At 36.1% G+C, this 17,379-nt stretch overlaps 1 protein-coding gene across 2 annotated transcripts in view; it reads right to left on the bottom strand.

Annotated features, from left to right (window-relative positions):
• Window positions 1-1,234: 1,234 nt before the first annotated feature.
• Window positions 1,235-17,379, bottom strand: part of LOC126377507 (protein madd-4) — a 99,923-nt gene continuing 83,778 nt past the window's right edge. Inside the window, exons 19-25 of one of the 2 annotated variants that reach the window (XM_050025253.1) lie at window positions 13,288-13,380; window positions 12,193-12,449; window positions 11,570-11,681; window positions 9,997-10,153; window positions 9,103-9,248; window positions 8,239-8,416; window positions 1,235-7,734 (exon numbers count right to left, since the gene is read on the bottom strand). In XM_050025253.1, coding sequence (XP_049881210.1) covers window positions 7,628-7,734; window positions 8,239-8,416; window positions 9,103-9,248; window positions 9,997-10,153; window positions 11,570-11,681; window positions 12,193-12,449; window positions 13,288-13,380 — 1,050 coding nt within the window. In that variant the 3' untranslated portion in view covers window positions 1,235-7,627. The remainder of the gene's footprint in view (window positions 7,735-8,238; window positions 8,417-9,102; window positions 9,249-9,996; window positions 10,154-11,569; window positions 11,682-12,192; window positions 12,450-13,287; window positions 13,381-17,379) is intronic. The other variant, XM_050025254.1, reaches the window with a different exon arrangement.

The following is a 17,379-nucleotide window of genomic DNA, read 5'->3' as shown; positions in this document are numbered from 1 at the left end:
AAGTGCAATAAAGTATATTCTTAAGATTTAAATACTTCGACAGCCCTACCAAAGAGAATATATCTTACAGAAGTCACTGACTCTACACTACTTAGATAATTGCATCCCAAGCTGAGTACTGAGCCGCGCATTCACTGAATTCACACTTCGACAGAAGAATATTCATTGAAAAACAAAAAGCCATTTTATACCTCGTTATAGAATTATCCACTCTGTATTTCTCTATTCTACAGTCCAATCAGTGCGATTGTTCATTAAGCCAATCAGAGGAAGCGTAGCGTGGTGTCTAGCCGACAGCCAATCAGAACGTGCCCCCGCTGTGACGTCAGAGACGGGTCAACGGCCTCTTTGTTTGAATTCGGAATGGACGGACGATTTTGATTAATGTGTTAATCAATTAACTGAAGATAAGTTGCTTGGTTCTTGTATATTTTCTTTTTTGTATAATTTAGAGAGCTCTGCCTAGACACAATTTTAACTATAATAGTGTTGGATAAATGCAGATCTTACCAATAAAGACCCCATAAACCACCAAAAAAAAAAAAATATTAAAAAGCAAACACTTAGATCACGTAGGTTAGCTGGAAGAAATTTCTTTGTTTAAACTTACCTGTATTGTTTGTTTTCCTTGTATGATCCTTGTGTCTGTTTAATTACGTACAAATAAATAAATAAAATAGCGCATTAGATTACATTTACTTAATATGATCATAGAATTACCTGCCCAAACCTTTGAAATCAGATTTCTTATCGGATTGTTCTGGTGCCTATGAAAAATAAATTATCTATTAGCACCTTTTTTTCTTCATCATCATCAGCCCATTAACGTCCCCACTGCTGGGGCACGGGCCTTCCCTATGGATGGATAGGGAGATTGGGCCTTAAAGCATCACGCGGGCCCAGTGCTGATTGATGGTTATTAACGACTGCTAATGCAGCCGGGACCAACGGCTTAACGTGCCTTCCGAAGCACGGAGGAGCTCGAGATGAAAACTTTTTTTTGTGGTCACCCATCCTATGACCGGCCTTTGCGAAAGTTGCTTTACTTCAACAATTGCAGACCGAGCGCGTTAACCGCTACGCCACCGAGCTCCTTAAGCACCGAGCTTTTTTCTTACTAATAATAATATGTGGTGTAAAATCTGAAATAAACATTATAAATATCAAATAAATAGTGGTTACGGAGTACACAATAAAATATACAAATTCAGTAACTTACTCATATATTTTTATATTCGAAAATTCTTGGTACAATGTACAATTTTGGACTTAATCCTCTGGGCCTTAAATTAAAATAGTTCTATAACAATACTGGAGTTAATCTAGAGGTATGCGTTGGTATTCAATTATTTAAAGTAAATATTCAATTAATTAAAATAAGTATTCAATTATAAATAACATTAAGTACTGTTGCGAAGAAAATTGATTCACTTGATAACTTTACAAACCATAAATTGTTTCGTTAAATGAAGATAAGTAAGCGAGTAAAAATATTTTACAGACGCTTTATTTTAAAATAATATTTTAGTTTTTAGGAATGTTCATTGAATACAGAACTAAAATGGAATCATCTGAATAAATAATTGACTTAATGGTCCTAGACATCAGGAAAACTGCGTTACAAGCTCAAGTTCTTCTTATTGAGATTAAATAATTGAATGAGGTTGAGTGTCAAATTAAATCGTAAACACATATTTTCGTTAATTCAAATCATAGGTTTAGTAGTGAACATATTTTTTATCTGCATTGGATGAATGAGAGACTTCTTAAGTTCGAAATTACATGATTATTATTATTTAGAACCTTAAACTAAATTGTATCGAATCCGCAGAATTTACTTGAAGGTAAATGAAACAGGTAGTAGGGCGCGTTCTGGACAGCTGAAAACGCCACATAGAAGATGTGTGGCCTTTTTAACCTTTACAACCCCTGTTATGCGTTCAGATGATTTCGATTCCATTATGATAATTTTAAAATTGTCTGTATTGTATTAAATTGAATTAAGAACAAGACATACGAATTTACCAGCATTGTACAGTTGAAGACAAAAGGCATTAACTTTAAAGGTATGGCAGTTATAACTGATATGGATCATTATTTTAATGCTAAAAATAAATTGTAAAAATCAGAGAAATATCGAGTAGGGTTTTTGTCGACTAGCCGACTATTCGACTTGCTGAATATTCGTAAATATTGACATACCTTTGACATTTTGCAAATCGAATAGCTAAATGTTTCTGCAGATTAGTCGACTAGTGAACATGTCGACTAGATATCCGACTACTCGGTAAATCTCTAGGTAATCGAACTAATTACAAAGAGGGTATAATTATAGCAGAATATATAATGCAATTACGTTTGGAACAATTTTCGCACTAAATATATATAGTTTTATTAGTCACAATATAAATATATCCCAGCTACATAGCATTATTAATTTATCAATGACCTAGGCGGTTTATTAAACACCAGCGTTCAATCGTCTATGTTGTATTGAATTATATTTTTATATCAATTAAATAAAAATAAAATTTAATTATTTGAATACATGTCAATTCAATTAACTGGCGTAATTAGATTACCGACCTAGGCTGTTCATTATATGGCGCATAATAGTATATAGCTGCGACATGGATTATACATGTTAGTCATATATATACAATATAATATAATATAATGCATCTAACAATTGACAACAAATCGTTTTGTCTAACTTCGTATAGTTTTAAAGGGTTTTACTATAAGTTTTAGAGGCTGTCGGCTTTTTTTTATGTATACATTAATAGTTTTTGGCCTAGCACCTAAACCAATTGACTTATCTAAACAAACTTTTTTTAATAAACGTTGCAGTAGGTTATATTAATATGCGCTTAAAATCTCAAATTGACAGTTTTGCATTATATTGCATGCATTTTTTTTAATAAGTATACATATCCATTTCCTAAAAAATAATGATCGAAATAAAAACAATGACATTTCAAAAGTCATAATACTGAGGAATACAATTTTTCTAATAAAAAAAATAAAAAGTATCGTTCCTAACTTTATCTATAATTATAATTATTTAGTTAATTCCTTTATGTTTGACAAGCACTATGCACGATATAAAAATACATTCCAGAAAATTTTCATACGCACGGAACTTTTCGGTTATGCGTTAACAATAGAAGGTACAGTTACGTCATAAGTGTGAGCGAGACAACCCGCGTGCTCTCTCCCTTACTCCTCAGTGGTTTACGGCTATTTAAGACTAAGACCCAGAGGGGATGAGGTCAGCACCCGATACGAATTAGTGCGGGGCAGAGAGTCACCGTTCTATACACAGTGTTATTATAAATAAATAAATTATTTTTTCTACTCCTCTACTTTAATCTGGCATTTAAATAACCAAAAAGTCTAATATAAGTACATACATAATTAAACTCTTTGAAAAAGTGTACGCTCTATGGCCTATAAAAGCATTGTTTACAAAGTGTAACTGTACTATAATGTCGCCAAAAAAGCATTGTTGTTGTTTTTTTTTTTTTTGACCTGGAAACTGGCACCTTTACTTTGTTTGGTGCCATAGATATACTATAAAAAAAAAGTATACATTTGCCGCCATTTTCCCGCGCGTTGGAAAATAAATTGGAAAATATTTGTGTTTCGTTTCAAAACACTAAAAAGTATAAAATAAAAAGGAAAAATGACGTCGTCGTAGAAAAAGTATTGTATGCAACGTTGTATAACTAGGTCAAAAAATGCTCGTGGCGTCTCTTATTGCGATGTTCGCCAAGGCTCACATCGCAACTCACGCCACTCGCATTTTTTGACCCTTCTTATACAACTGTTGCATAAAATACTATATTCTATGTTTTAGGGCAAGTATTTTTAAGATCATGCATTTAAGTAGTAAGTAAATTATTTTTATTTTATTACCTTTTCGATTTATAAAGTAGGCTAGGAGGAATTTGCGAGTCATTCCCAACACTAGTGAATTATTTTACTTACTGCCTTTACTTCCTTAATGACTTTTTCATTTTTCATGCATAGGTATCATGCATAAAGGGAATAACCATAATATATATCTATTCCTATTCCACGAACAGGTAAGTATATAGTAACAAACGTTGCTATAGCATTATTATATGTACAAGTTTTTAAGCGAATATGTATTGCTTCGAATATTTTAGAAATGATGTTTATATATATGATTCAATAGAGCTAAGAAGGTTATGTTTTAATCGTGTATAACTCAATTTAAGATTAAACGTCTTTAAAGGTTCTTCAACGTCACTTATAGATTTTTTATTTATATATTTCACTGATATTTTCCTAATTATTTTAAACTAAAGCGTTTTAAAATAAAACATGCGACTGATATGACAAAATAGTTTTGTATTTAATTTTACACGATTAAAATAAAACATTTAATATTTATAATTACGAATTACATAGGAATAAACATACCGGATTGATGTTTGTATACTGAAATCCACGATTTGGTTTTATTTTTAAATAATTCGTCATTTTAGTATTCCATAAGAATTATTAATATTTTTTTTTATGTCAGTATACAAATTTCAATTTTGTAGATATTCCATTAACTTTTTTTTCAGCAAATACTAATTTTTGACAGTTATGAAAAAGAAAACTTAAAGCGCATGTACACAACAGTTATTTTTCGAGAAGGCATCATTTTTTAATTTTGTTTATGTCATGGTATTAACAGGCGGGACTCATCAAAAAAAAAATCAAGAGGTAGGTAACACGATCAATGTCATGCTTTTTTTATAGCATAAGGTCGCGTTTGCCCACAATCTAACCTGAAGGTAAGTGACAATGTGGTCTAGGGTGAATCATGCTTTCCTAGCAAATTCTGCAAGGTAACGAGTTGGAAAATGAGTCAACGACAGACAGTTCTAGTCTTTTGCTGTTCGCATTAAAAAGGAAGAGGCAAAACCTTTAGTGCAGATTGGTATATTCACAACATGAAGATGTTACGTTTTAAAAAAATAACTGAAGTGTAGATACTCCTTTACTATGTGGAACGTTTTAACAATATTAAACAGTAATTCCAATGGACTGTACTTTTCAAATACAGTTGCAGCATTTGGCAAATTTACTACTTACAAGTAATTAATTATATTTTTCTATACATAAATTGCGTTTAATATATTTTTGTGCACTTCCAAAGATTTTACAATTTGATATATTGAGAGCTAAGCGTAGTTATACTGTGCTCTATATAGTGTGTTTATATATATTTACATAATATATTTTAATATTAATATAATACAAAACATTTTTCTAAATATTTTCGTTCCTAGGTTAACGTGATTTTTGTCATAAACTCATTAGTATTTAAGGTCTAAATTACTAAGTTTTAGTAAATTGATGGAGTCATTTTAATGTTTTTTGTTTTATAGTAGGTACGATGTTTCAGACTGATTGTGGTTTACTTATGTCTTTTTTATAGAGTTACGATTTTATATGAAATCAAATCGCGTGGTCGGGAATGAATAAAAACAACATTTTTAATTATTTACTAGTTTTTGCCAGTGCGTACAACATGAAATGAATTTAGAACCTTAAACCTTTCTTCGTTTTAATGCTAAAATGTCAAATATCAAAATTGGAAGGTTTAACTTAGCCAAAGGCAAACTCATGAACCAACGCACAATAGCACGCTAGAACATGCTACATTCCCCATCTGGTAAAAAAGGGAACATTTTTTTACTTTTCATAATCTCGAAAGGAAAAACATGACCAATTTTGTGTATTTAATCAACAAACTCTTTTACTTTTTAAGGAATAACGCAAAGCAGTATTAAGTTAAAATCTGGCTTGACATAAATGGGCCATAATTTCTAATAATAGAGCTCAGATTATGGTGCTAAAGGATGACTTTTTTTGAAGAAAAAGTACCTAGGTCTTTATCCAAATTAGGTTAGTGTCTAGTTACTGTCCCACTGACTTTTAATTTCTTTTAAATCTCAAGTTATAGGTTCTATTCTCGTACAAGTCATTTCATTTGTGTAAATGATGTAATAAAATTAACAAAATTATTCAATTGTTTTAAATATTTACTCTTATTCTATTCTCTGTTATTTTTATTCTTTCTATTTCTCTTTTGTATTGTTTGTGCAATTAAGTATTTGTTTTGTTATACTTACTGTAAAACCGTTTCGGAATTTCAAGTTCAGTCAAATATTTTACTTTTTAAACGGTTTTTAAATCACGCATTGAGGAAAAATACAACCAAAACCCATGAGTTATTAATTTATTTTAAGTGCAGTTTTCACTGACACAGTCGACCAGTATAGACGGCGATACGGCTCATCGCCTATCAGGTGTGTCTAACAGAAAGCTCGGTGAGGCGTGAGTACTTATTTCATCTTGCGATGGATGTACCTCTGACTACCCCAAATGGGATAGAGTCATGAGCTTCTGTTTATATTTATATAGATTGTATATTTCTAATAAATTGAGCTAGAAAGACCAAATATCAAAATTGATAGAATCACTATAGGTCTTTTTAAAAAATAAGTTCATGGCTTATTAAGTATACCTTTTTACGAACAGTGCTTGTCACGACTAGAACTATAGTTTATAGATCATTTTGTGCTCAAAATACACTATTATGCCTTCTTTTCACACATATACTTCCATAATAATTCGCGCTTCACGCCTATTGATAATGAAATATCAAAGATGTACTCACTTTCGAATAAATATGTTATGTTGCACGTTGCAGGGTATGTTACATGTTACACTGTTGTTCGCATGTTGAATAAGTTCACAACGATTATATTAATGGCATACTTAGATTTTTCATCCTGAATAAAAATTACTTATTATTTTGTTTGTGCAGTTTGAAGACTGGACAAAAAATGTGAGGATTTGAATCATTTTATCACATTTTATTTTTATTATCGACCATTTATGACTCAGATTCCTGGAATAGTAACATAAATATTCTATACCTATATCTACCTAGTCAACGTAGGCGGACCCAAATTAGACAAGATAAACGCTATTCGAATTTTGATTAAAACTCCCGTCAATATTTTTCAAAGCAGAAGGATCAATGTTATGTTATTATTCGAAATAGTGTACACGCTTTTACATTTCATTCTTTAAAAAATACCTCATTCAGTGATCATAATGTGGGATTGTAGGTATCTAACAACACAATACATTTCCTCTATTCGTATCATACATTTTTAAGTAACAATTATAGGTTGTCTTTATATCAACCTCTTTCTCCTTAACACTTACACAATTGGTTAAACTTTGCAGATAATTGCATATTATGTACTACTTTTGTTAAAAAACAAAAAATAAAGCTACTATCTATCTACTAGTGACATTTCAGATCTTTTCCATAATTAAATATTTTAACTTGAAAACTTTTTCACTCAACAGTACCGCCAACGGCTAAATTCTAAATTCAATTCCGTAACGTCACTCGCAACACATCCACATTTAAAAATATTATTTTATTTAAAGTCACAATTCAAACTTACCAGTTTTTAAATTTCAAATTCGCGTTCCACTTCTTGAATTCACTATTCCGTTTTCTTTAAACTTTTTAAACTTTACACCGGGGAGTTTTTATTGGCTTTTTACTTTATTATTTTCGAATTCAGTCGGCACAGGTCTTGCAGCATTGTTCCTTGTACCGTTTTAGTGCGCACATGTTCATTGCACGAACGTTGTCGCAGAATCGTGAGGCGTCTTTGCAGATGCCATCTGTGGAAATATATAGAGCTGTTATTACATGCCGTCGGATCGAAGTGTACGTGACACGGAGCAATATTGCGAGTTTAATACAGTTAACGTTGGTGCTCGTGATTGTACTTTTAATCATTTCGAAATTGTTTTCTTTGTGTCAGTCTCTTTGTAAAGGTTTTATTGTAATTTATTTTATTTATTTATAAAAAAGGTACACCAACAGCTTATATAATAAAACATTAAATAAAATAAAAGTTACATGAGGAATTAGACTGTTACATAAGCCAATTATAGCCAATTTCGCGAACAATACACGCTACTGTGTTTCATTCCGATATAGAGTCTATTTGACGGGACTTGATTGGGATGCTTATCCGTAGGTATACCTTAACCTTATCAAGCCTGCCCTTCGCGGCATAGCAACGCAACCGTTCCGCGCCATGGTGCGAATTATATCAAGGCCTTCGGTACGTAGATATCATTGGCTGCGCCTATTGTCGTACAAACCTCGCTGATACGTACCTTTACCAACACAGCCAGTGGCTGTGCAGCCGCGCGCGACGGGCGGGCGCCGCAGCCCCTCGCAGGCCGCGCCCGCGCTGCGCTCGCGCCGCCGCCGCCGGCCCGCGCCCGCGGCTCCGCGCCACACGCAACGCAGCACGCGGTGTTGGCGCCCGCCGCTGCCGCACGGACCTATGCACTATACAGGAGGGGGGGAAATGCAAAATGACTGAGTATACACGCACACACGGCACACCCCGGACAGTTCATACAAAACACCTCGTTTAACACAGACACTACACATTGACGTTATCGTACACGCGCATCTGTGTGTGTGACGTCTGACGCCCATACGATTGAAGACTAAAATAAGACCGAGCGGGGTGAGGTAAACCTAGCTCAGCCGCTGGTGGGGAGCGGAGAGTTGCCGTTCTATAAGTATTATTCCTTATTCTATGGTCAAGGCAAGATGTGGACACTTAATAACACAACATACATGAGGTCACGGCTGTATCCTCATTGGTGGTCTGAGGTGAAACGTCTATCGCAAGATGAACTAAGTGAGTAGAGGGCTAGAGCTTTCGAATTTACTGAAAACATCATAGAAGGTTTACCTCCAAAGGCCTGTCCCTGGTTTTTAACAGGCCATTCGCTCTTAGGACTTTAATAATTCAATTCAAATTCGATTAGATTCGATTCGATTCGATATAATTCAATTCAATTCAAAAATATATTTATTCAGTAAATAACATATTACATTTGTAATCGTCATTTTTTACATAACGAACACCTCATCCGCCTAAAACTACTGCAGCTTCTCACAACCTGTATAGCCGGGGAAAGAAGCTGCAAGATAACCTCGGCATTGACCTTCATTCCACTAACCTTACTCCAAGGGCCGACGGCCCAGGCAGGTTTGCATGGTCGGGGCTCTCGCTTGGTCTTCTCAGGCTTGGTACTGTAGTCACAGGAGGAGTCGAGAAGGACGGTCCCATTTGCGCTGACGCAGTCCACGCGGCGACGGGTCACTGCTGTTGTCAGATAAGAATTGCTATTGAGTATGGAGATGGCGCTAAGCTGTAATTCAAATTCAAAAATTACACTTTGAATCGTCAATGAATATTTTTTGTTATATTTTTTTTGATCAATGAATTATTTTGTTTGCTATTATTACCGGAGGAGAAATTTTGTACCGGAGCAAAGAGCCATCTATATTGTTTTTGGGGTACGTAGCCCGGAAAGTCCCTTATTATAATTAAAACACATAATACCGGGTTCTTACCGCGTTAATCAGGGATGTGAGACTCCCTTCTTCTTCTCTCGTGTGGGTTACCAACCTAATCAACCCTGGTGTCAGGGTTACTACTGAGCTGCCAAAGGCCCCTGACATGACCCATGTAACGACTACTTACTTACATCAGAAAGTACTAACCGGGACCAACGGCTTAACGTACCTTCCGAAACACGGATCAACTTACTTTCCTGCCTGCCTGTAATGTCCTAACCAAACTAGGGATCACAAAGTAATTTTTGTGATATTTCCCCACCGGGATTTGAACCCGGGACCTCCGGATCGTGAGCCTAACTCAACCACTGGACCACGGAGGCCGTTCATGAGACTCCCGATATTTCAACACTGTTGCAAGTGCCATGATCACTACTAACTAGAGTCACTGGGATCTTACTTTTTTTTTTTGCCGTGACTTATTGTAGATTTGCCACAGATGGCATTAACTACATGGCCGGACAAACTAACTGGCTGGACAAATAGGATCTTACCAGCACCACTAGCAAGACACCTGACTGGTGACCAACCACCAGCGCGCCAGCTCGCGCAGCTGCGACCGAAGCACTCCCTCAACACGTTCGGTGGAGCCGCGCCTCTTGTAAGACACTCCTCTGTCTCCACTGTCGTCGTCTTGTTGTTCTTCTTGTGCTGATCATGGAAACATGAGCAATATAATGTATCCACTTTAGGACTCTGTCGCACTAACATATTTGACATTTAGTGAGACTGACAGTTCAATTTGTCAAAAAAGTTGATGTGACATGGTACCAAAGTGTATACATGCTCATGACCGTACAACTGGGTAGTTTTTCGGTCGAAGATAAATCTTTAAATTCTGATTACTTACTAAATAAACACAGGGGGGTTAAAATGGCCACATCGAAGCAATTCATCTAAGAAAGCAATATTGCTATTTGACATTTGTTTGCATTGCGCACTTACTTTTATATGCGCAAATGACAAATTGAAATATTGTTTTCTTAGATGAATTGCTTCGATGTGGCCATTTTAACCCCCCAGATCTAAAGATTACAAAAAATGTCTAATTATACTGTGAAATTTTGTAAATGAATGTCTATCTATTATCCGTATTTATTCACATAATTTCGTTACTCGTTTCTAATCCGCAAACACAAGTAGACAACAACCTCTTGAGAATCAAACTAAAGAAAGATAAATTCCAGCATTTAACGTAGAAACTACAGATACATCCAGAGAAAAGCTAGACTGAAACGACTGAGAAAATCTTGGTATTCTCTTTAGCCGAACAAATTGTGTAATTAGTCCCAGTTAGTGCTTGTACGAAATACCTAATTTATAAAATCTAGTTAGGCGAAATGAAAGAATGGACTTCTTGAGATGGAAAGTTTTATTATATCGTGACCTTGGGGTCAGAATGAATAGCTCAGTTGGAAGGACGCTTACAATTTGTTCTAGAGGTTGAAAAGGTCAAAACTTGATAAATACATAATATTATTAAAGTTCAATAGAGCACTTGAAAATATCTCTTTACAACTTCTAATTAAAGAAGAAGTTTGTGTTTATATAATGAGTTAGGTAATTACGTTGATAGATTTATTTGTACTTTCAAAGAAACTTTTTCGAAATTACTAGTGACAAAGTTCTTATTTAGGTACCCAAATAGCTTTTTTATTTTTTAGATCTAACGCGATCTTGACGTACTGGTTAAAAATTAAATTTCGACAAAAGATTCAAATACCATCCCAGTTAGGAATTCTTGATCCTCTCTCTTTGTGGTTACACATATATAAACTCACACGTATTTCCCACCGGAGTAAACATAGACTATGGAATTCCATTTGCTTCTATCCTGTCACACTTCTCTTGCTTCCTGCACATTCAATCAATTCATCAATCGTTTTATACTCGCACGCCGGTTCAGAGTAGATCGTATTAAACCTTTTCTAATGACATCTCCAATTTAGTCAATGTACATCCTTCTAAGTCCTAACCTTCCTCTGCCCTAACCTTCGCCTTATATACCGTTTTCGTAATCCTATCTCTCTATTTCTATTTTTTTACTTTCTCTTTGTGTCCACTTACCTGACAAACAGCTCCTCTGACCTGATGCCCCACTTGTCCACAGAGCGCGCTGCACGGCGACCAGTCTGTGGTCTTCCACTCGTATTCGATCGCGTCTGATGCTACTACCAAGCTGAGAACAAAAACAATTGACAATTGAAAATGTGTTGCTGTTGGAGTATCTTGTCATTTCTTCTCCTCAGCCATAACACATTTCGAAATGACGTAGATTCAAAAATGTTAAATTGACCTTCAACAAGTTACACATATTACGTTGAATTAATAATTCTGATTGATTGAGAAATTATCATTTTAGAAGTTGCTATTAGAAAACAACATTGATTGTTAAACAAATAGAGATTTGAGATAAATTTTTCGATATTACAGTGTAGAGAAGATCAAAATTAAAGTTCTTATTATAGATATTGTATTAAGGTCCCCAACGACTAAAATGCATGTCACTTTGTTTGCTGTATAGGTGGTATCTACTACCTTTATGATCTTCAAGCTTCGTAATAACTAAGTATAAAGTAATCTGTGATTCAAGTGCTTTGCTGTTTGATCTTAAAAATTACTCTTAATATTTGTACTGATTATTTCGTTTGTTTTAAAATACTTTCGTTTTCTAACGTGAATCATCTTACCTGATTTCCGTAGACTCATCAGTATCGCCATAGTCTTCTTTTAAACGTTCCACAGTTCCATCTTCAATAGTGTTCTTATTATAATCTTCATTCACTATAATTATATCCGAATCATCATCTTCTGGGAACACAATTTGCTTGTCTTCTAAATTTATAACTTTTGTTCTTGTATTCGTTCCGTAGTTTTGATACATGATTATTGGGTCAACCATCCTTTGGCCTCTAGAGTTCCCAGTGGTCTGAAAATTCCAAAAAGACTGAACATATCAATTATATGTGCTCAAAATTGCGTAATATCTTGTGTAGCTAATGTAGGCGATATTAACATTTGAAAAAATCATGAATTTTTATATTGATGAATCATAATTGTAGGATGATAAAAACATACAATGAACAATCAAAATTTAAATATATAAAACCAATGTTAGTGGAAAGTATCATATATTATGAGAATGACTTGAAGGGTATTTACAAACTCAAGGATATGAAGTTGAAACCAGGGATACAATTAATTCAATTCGATAAGAACATTTAAGAGCACCTGAAATAAAACCAAAAGAACATGCCAACCAAATGCATTCAAACCAAGACCAAATTTAAAATGCCAAAAGATTATATAATACTGATTAGACAATCGTTCCCACCCGAAATCTTGACTTGCTGTCAACAGCCTTTTTAGACCTAACGCAAACAATAGAAAGTTCATAGATCGAAGGTTGAGATAAAACTTTTGATGAAATTGTCACAGCTCGAAATTCAGTATTATCTTTCTAGCGTCATATTCCCTGTGAATCGGCAATGAGCAACCCCTTTTGACGTAATGTATATATCGCACTGGTTACAAATTTGAACTATTTATTATATGCGTTAGATCGTCGCCCTTAGGACGTGAAATACAATTCTGTTCATGCCACAGAGCAATCATATTCTTTTCCAAAATCATATAAGCTGGAGATACGAGTTTAGCTCTTTAAGATGTAAAAGTACTCTGTGTCAAAAGAACGAGCATATTTCGCGTCAACTTTTGGGCTTTTAACCGATCAATATTTATCATATCCGCCGCTCCCAGCATTCTCTATTCTGGTAACTCCTCACCTGGACTTGCAATACTAGGTAATGGAGGCAGGGCATCAGACGGGAGGCGCTGTTGGACTTAGGTGGAAGCATCTTGGAAGAGACGGCGGTGTCCTTCATCCAAGCAGCGTGCAAGCGACAAACGGTGTTAGGTTCCATAAAGTTGGTTAGATGTTTGGTGGATGAATTGTCTTTGTGGTCTATATCTGTGGTTTAGTTCGTGATTTCGCTGTCAGTTTGTGAGTTTGGATGATCAACTCTAATAGTGTAACTTCAGTTTCTAACAAAATGAAAACCCTTACGATTTTGAGTGGCTGAAAATTTAGCTTATAACAGGATTTCTATTTCCATGTCAAGATAGAAATAGAGTTAAACGAACCCTTTCCTAGAATGTTGATTTATCCTTCTGTTTTTTGGCGGTATTTACAGAAGCGTAACCTAACCGCGTGGACTTTGTCTGTTAGTGTTAGTTATTTTATGACATAGTAAAATCATCAAACGACCTATGTGGTCCAGTGGTTGAGCGTTGAGCTCACGATCTGAGGTCCTGAGTTCGATACTCGGTGGGGACATATCACAAAAAATACTTTGTGGTCTCTAGTTTGGTTAGGACATTGCAGGCTAATCACCTGATTGTCCGAAAGTAAGATGATCCGTGCTTCGGAAGGCACGTTAAGCCGTTGGTCCCGGTTACTACTTACTGATGTAAGTAGTCTTTACATGAGCCATGCCAGGGACCTTTGGCGGCTCAATAGTAACCCTGACACCAGGGTTGATGAGGTACTCTACGTCACAACCTACACGATAGAAGAAGTGAAATCATTTCAGAGAATACTCGGTGAGGTGTGGGATGAATGAACCTTAGACTGTCCAATTGGGATATAGTCGCAAGCTTGTGTTATATTATGTAAATTAATTTTGGTTTTCTTACAAACATAAACGCCTATATATAAATATAAACTGCCTATATACGTCCCACTGCTGGGCACAGGCCTCCCCTCAATCAACCGGAGGGGGTATGGAGCATACTCCACCACGCTGCTGCAATGCGGGTTGGTGGAGGTGTTTTTACGGCTAATAGCCGGGACCAACGGCTTAACGTGCCCTCCGAAGCACGGAATCATCTTACTTTTTCGGACAATCAGGTGATTCAAGCCTGAAAAGTCCTTACCAAACAAAGGACAGTCTCACAAAGTGATTTCGACAATGTCCCCATCGGGAATCGAACCCGGACCTCCAGATCGTGAGCCTAACGCTCTAACCACTAGACCACGGAGGCTGTTACATATGAACATAAAAGTTCTGATTAAATACATCTTATAACGAGGCTATAGAATAAGAAGAAGTCAGTTCCTCTTTTTGTACCGAAAGTAGGTAATCAGGTAGCAGAGATCCTTAAGCAAATGAATCCAAGTCAGAGTCATCATCGTTAGTAAATTTTGCGATAGCAATTTTATCGACGCTATAAAATGAGCTGTAAATTTTATTGCCACAGTTTACTATTGAGCGGTGGACTAATTTTCCTGAAACTGCTGCTTATCTCACTCTGTTATCTATGTTGTGATTTTATAATGCCATGAGCTTAGAATTTAATTACTAATATATTTAACAGCCTCCGTGGTCTAGTGGTTAGAGCGTTAGACTCACGATCTGGAGGTCCGGGTTCGATTCCCGATGTGGACATTGTTGAAATCACTTTGAGAGACTGTCCTTTGTTTGGTAAGGACTTTTCAGGCTTGAATCACCTGATTATCCGAAAAAGTAAGATGATTCCGTGCTTCGGAGGGCACGTTAAGCCGTTGGTCCCGGCTATTAGCCGTAAAAACACCTCCACCAACCCGCAGTGGAGCAGCGTGGTGGAGTATGCACCATACCCCCTCCGGTTGATTGAGGAGAGACCTGTGCCCAGCAGTGGGACGTATATAGGCTGTTTTTTTTATTATATTTAAGATACATAATATCGCGTTCTTACCGCGTTAATATCAGGGATATGATATATTTCAACACTGTTGCAATGTTCTTTCGTCTGATTCGAACTGACTCGTGATTGTTCATCAAAACATATTATTTTATTTGCAATAAAATTAAACACAGGCTAAGTGCTTAATGTAAAAATAATGTGAATGTAATTAATTCAGTTATTTATTAAGTCGAGTATAAAGGCTATTTATTTATATAGTGAACCTTCATTGTTCAAAATTTCTTGTCTGTGATTTGTGTGGTAAATAAATAAATAAATATTAACTGATTATTATAAAAGCATCTTTCGTAAGTAGCCTATCTACCTAAGTAAGTAATGGCGGTTAAATTAGTTATTGGCAGCCCTCACACGTCACACACACAGTCGCGCGTGTTGATAATGTCAATGTGTAGTGTCTGTGTAAAACGAGGTTGTTTGTATGAAGTGTCCGGGGTGTGGAATAACGATATACAGAAAGTTCTCTCAAACAGTCTACCTAGACGTTACAAGTTCACACCCAGACACAGTTATCGATTCTCCAACTCAATTTTAGCCGGAGGGGCCGTGCATATTTTCTGCATCACCGCCTCCATACTTTAGATACCAAATCGCGTATGAAATCCAAAACTGTATCATTGCCATATTATAATGTAACTTCATCTTAAACAGAAAATAGAAGAAGGTCGATTTTTCTTCACTGTATTAATACATAACATCACGCCTGTATCCCGAAAGGGGTAGATCATCTAGCATTATCCCGATTTTTCACAGGGTCCGCTTACGTAACCTGAAGATTTGACAGGTCCGGTTTTTTACAGAAGCGGCTGCCTGTCTGACTTTCCAAACCACGAAGGGAAAACCAGCCCAATACAGGTTAGGTCACATACCTCCGAAAATGCATTTCTCGGGAATGTGGGTTTTCCTTCACCGCTGAGCACGTGATAATCATTTATGATCCAAAAATGAATTCGAAAATAAATTCGACGATCATTGGTTTAGGCTTGTGCTGGATTCGAACCGGCGACCTCAAAGTGAGAGGCAAGCGTTCTACCAACTGGGCTACCACGGCTCATCCCGAAAAGGGTAGATGTGTGTAGTATATACACCAACAGGGCACAAATTTTGGAAACTACGTGATATCAATTATCTTATGATCCAAACATGAATTCAAACTTATACTCGTAAATTGTTTTAGGTTTACGCGGTTATTATCATAATTAAAACACATAATAACGGGTTCTTACCGCGTTTAAATCAGGGATATGAGACTCCCGATATTTCGACACTGTACACAAACATAAACAAGCGGCAAAGAAAGAGGGTAGACAGATATGTCTGCCCGTAGAAAATTATGGATCTACCTACTCCACTCCAATCTCATCAGTCATCGCGTGATCATGGCACTTGCAACAGTGTCGAAATATCGGGAGTCTGATATCCCTGATTTAAACGAGGTAAGAACCCGTTATTATGTGTTTCAAACTTATAAAGTGGACTTCAGTATAAGTATAAAAAAAAATATATAAAAATCCCGAGTCGGGATTCGAACCCGTGGCATTACGGTCACGAGTTTTCACGAGAGTTTGAAACCATGTCGCATTAACTTTTTTGACAAATTAAACCATAAGTCTCATTAAATGTCAAATATGATAGTGCGACAGGGTTCTAAAGTGTGTACATAATATTGCTCATGACTGTACAGGACAGGGTTATCACGGATTCGAAAGTAAGTTGTTTGAGTAACAGTTTTGGATTTCACGTGCGAAATATGAGACTCAAGCGAGCTTACACCGCTCACACTATGTTGTATGAAATATTACTTGGAAAAGATTGGATCGCGAAAACGTCTACAGGAAATTAATCTCGAACGCTTATTTCTTAGGTACCAGGCACACGATCGATTTTGCGACTGAACATTTTGTTGCGTCAAAATTGAAGTAGGTAAAAACGTTTGTTTAACACGTTGACAGTCCCCATACAAAATGTTTAGACTTCCTTGTAACTCCCGCATATTACTTCAGCCATTGCTAAGTTACCCGGGATCCAAGTGGAGTATCCGCCCTTAGTGCGTTGGTCGTTTCTTAGTGACCCATGTATGGGTCACGGACGTATGGAGCTAGTCCGTCATGACCCGTATATGGGTCACTGGACTG

This window comes from Pectinophora gossypiella, chromosome 23 (genome assembly GCF_024362695.1).
Source record: "Pectinophora gossypiella chromosome 23, ilPecGoss1.1, whole genome shotgun sequence".
Classification (NCBI taxonomy): domain Eukaryota; kingdom Metazoa; phylum Arthropoda; class Insecta; order Lepidoptera; family Gelechiidae; genus Pectinophora; species Pectinophora gossypiella.
The sequence above is the reverse complement of the archived record's forward strand: the minus strand, read 5'-3'. Positions and strand labels throughout refer to the sequence as shown.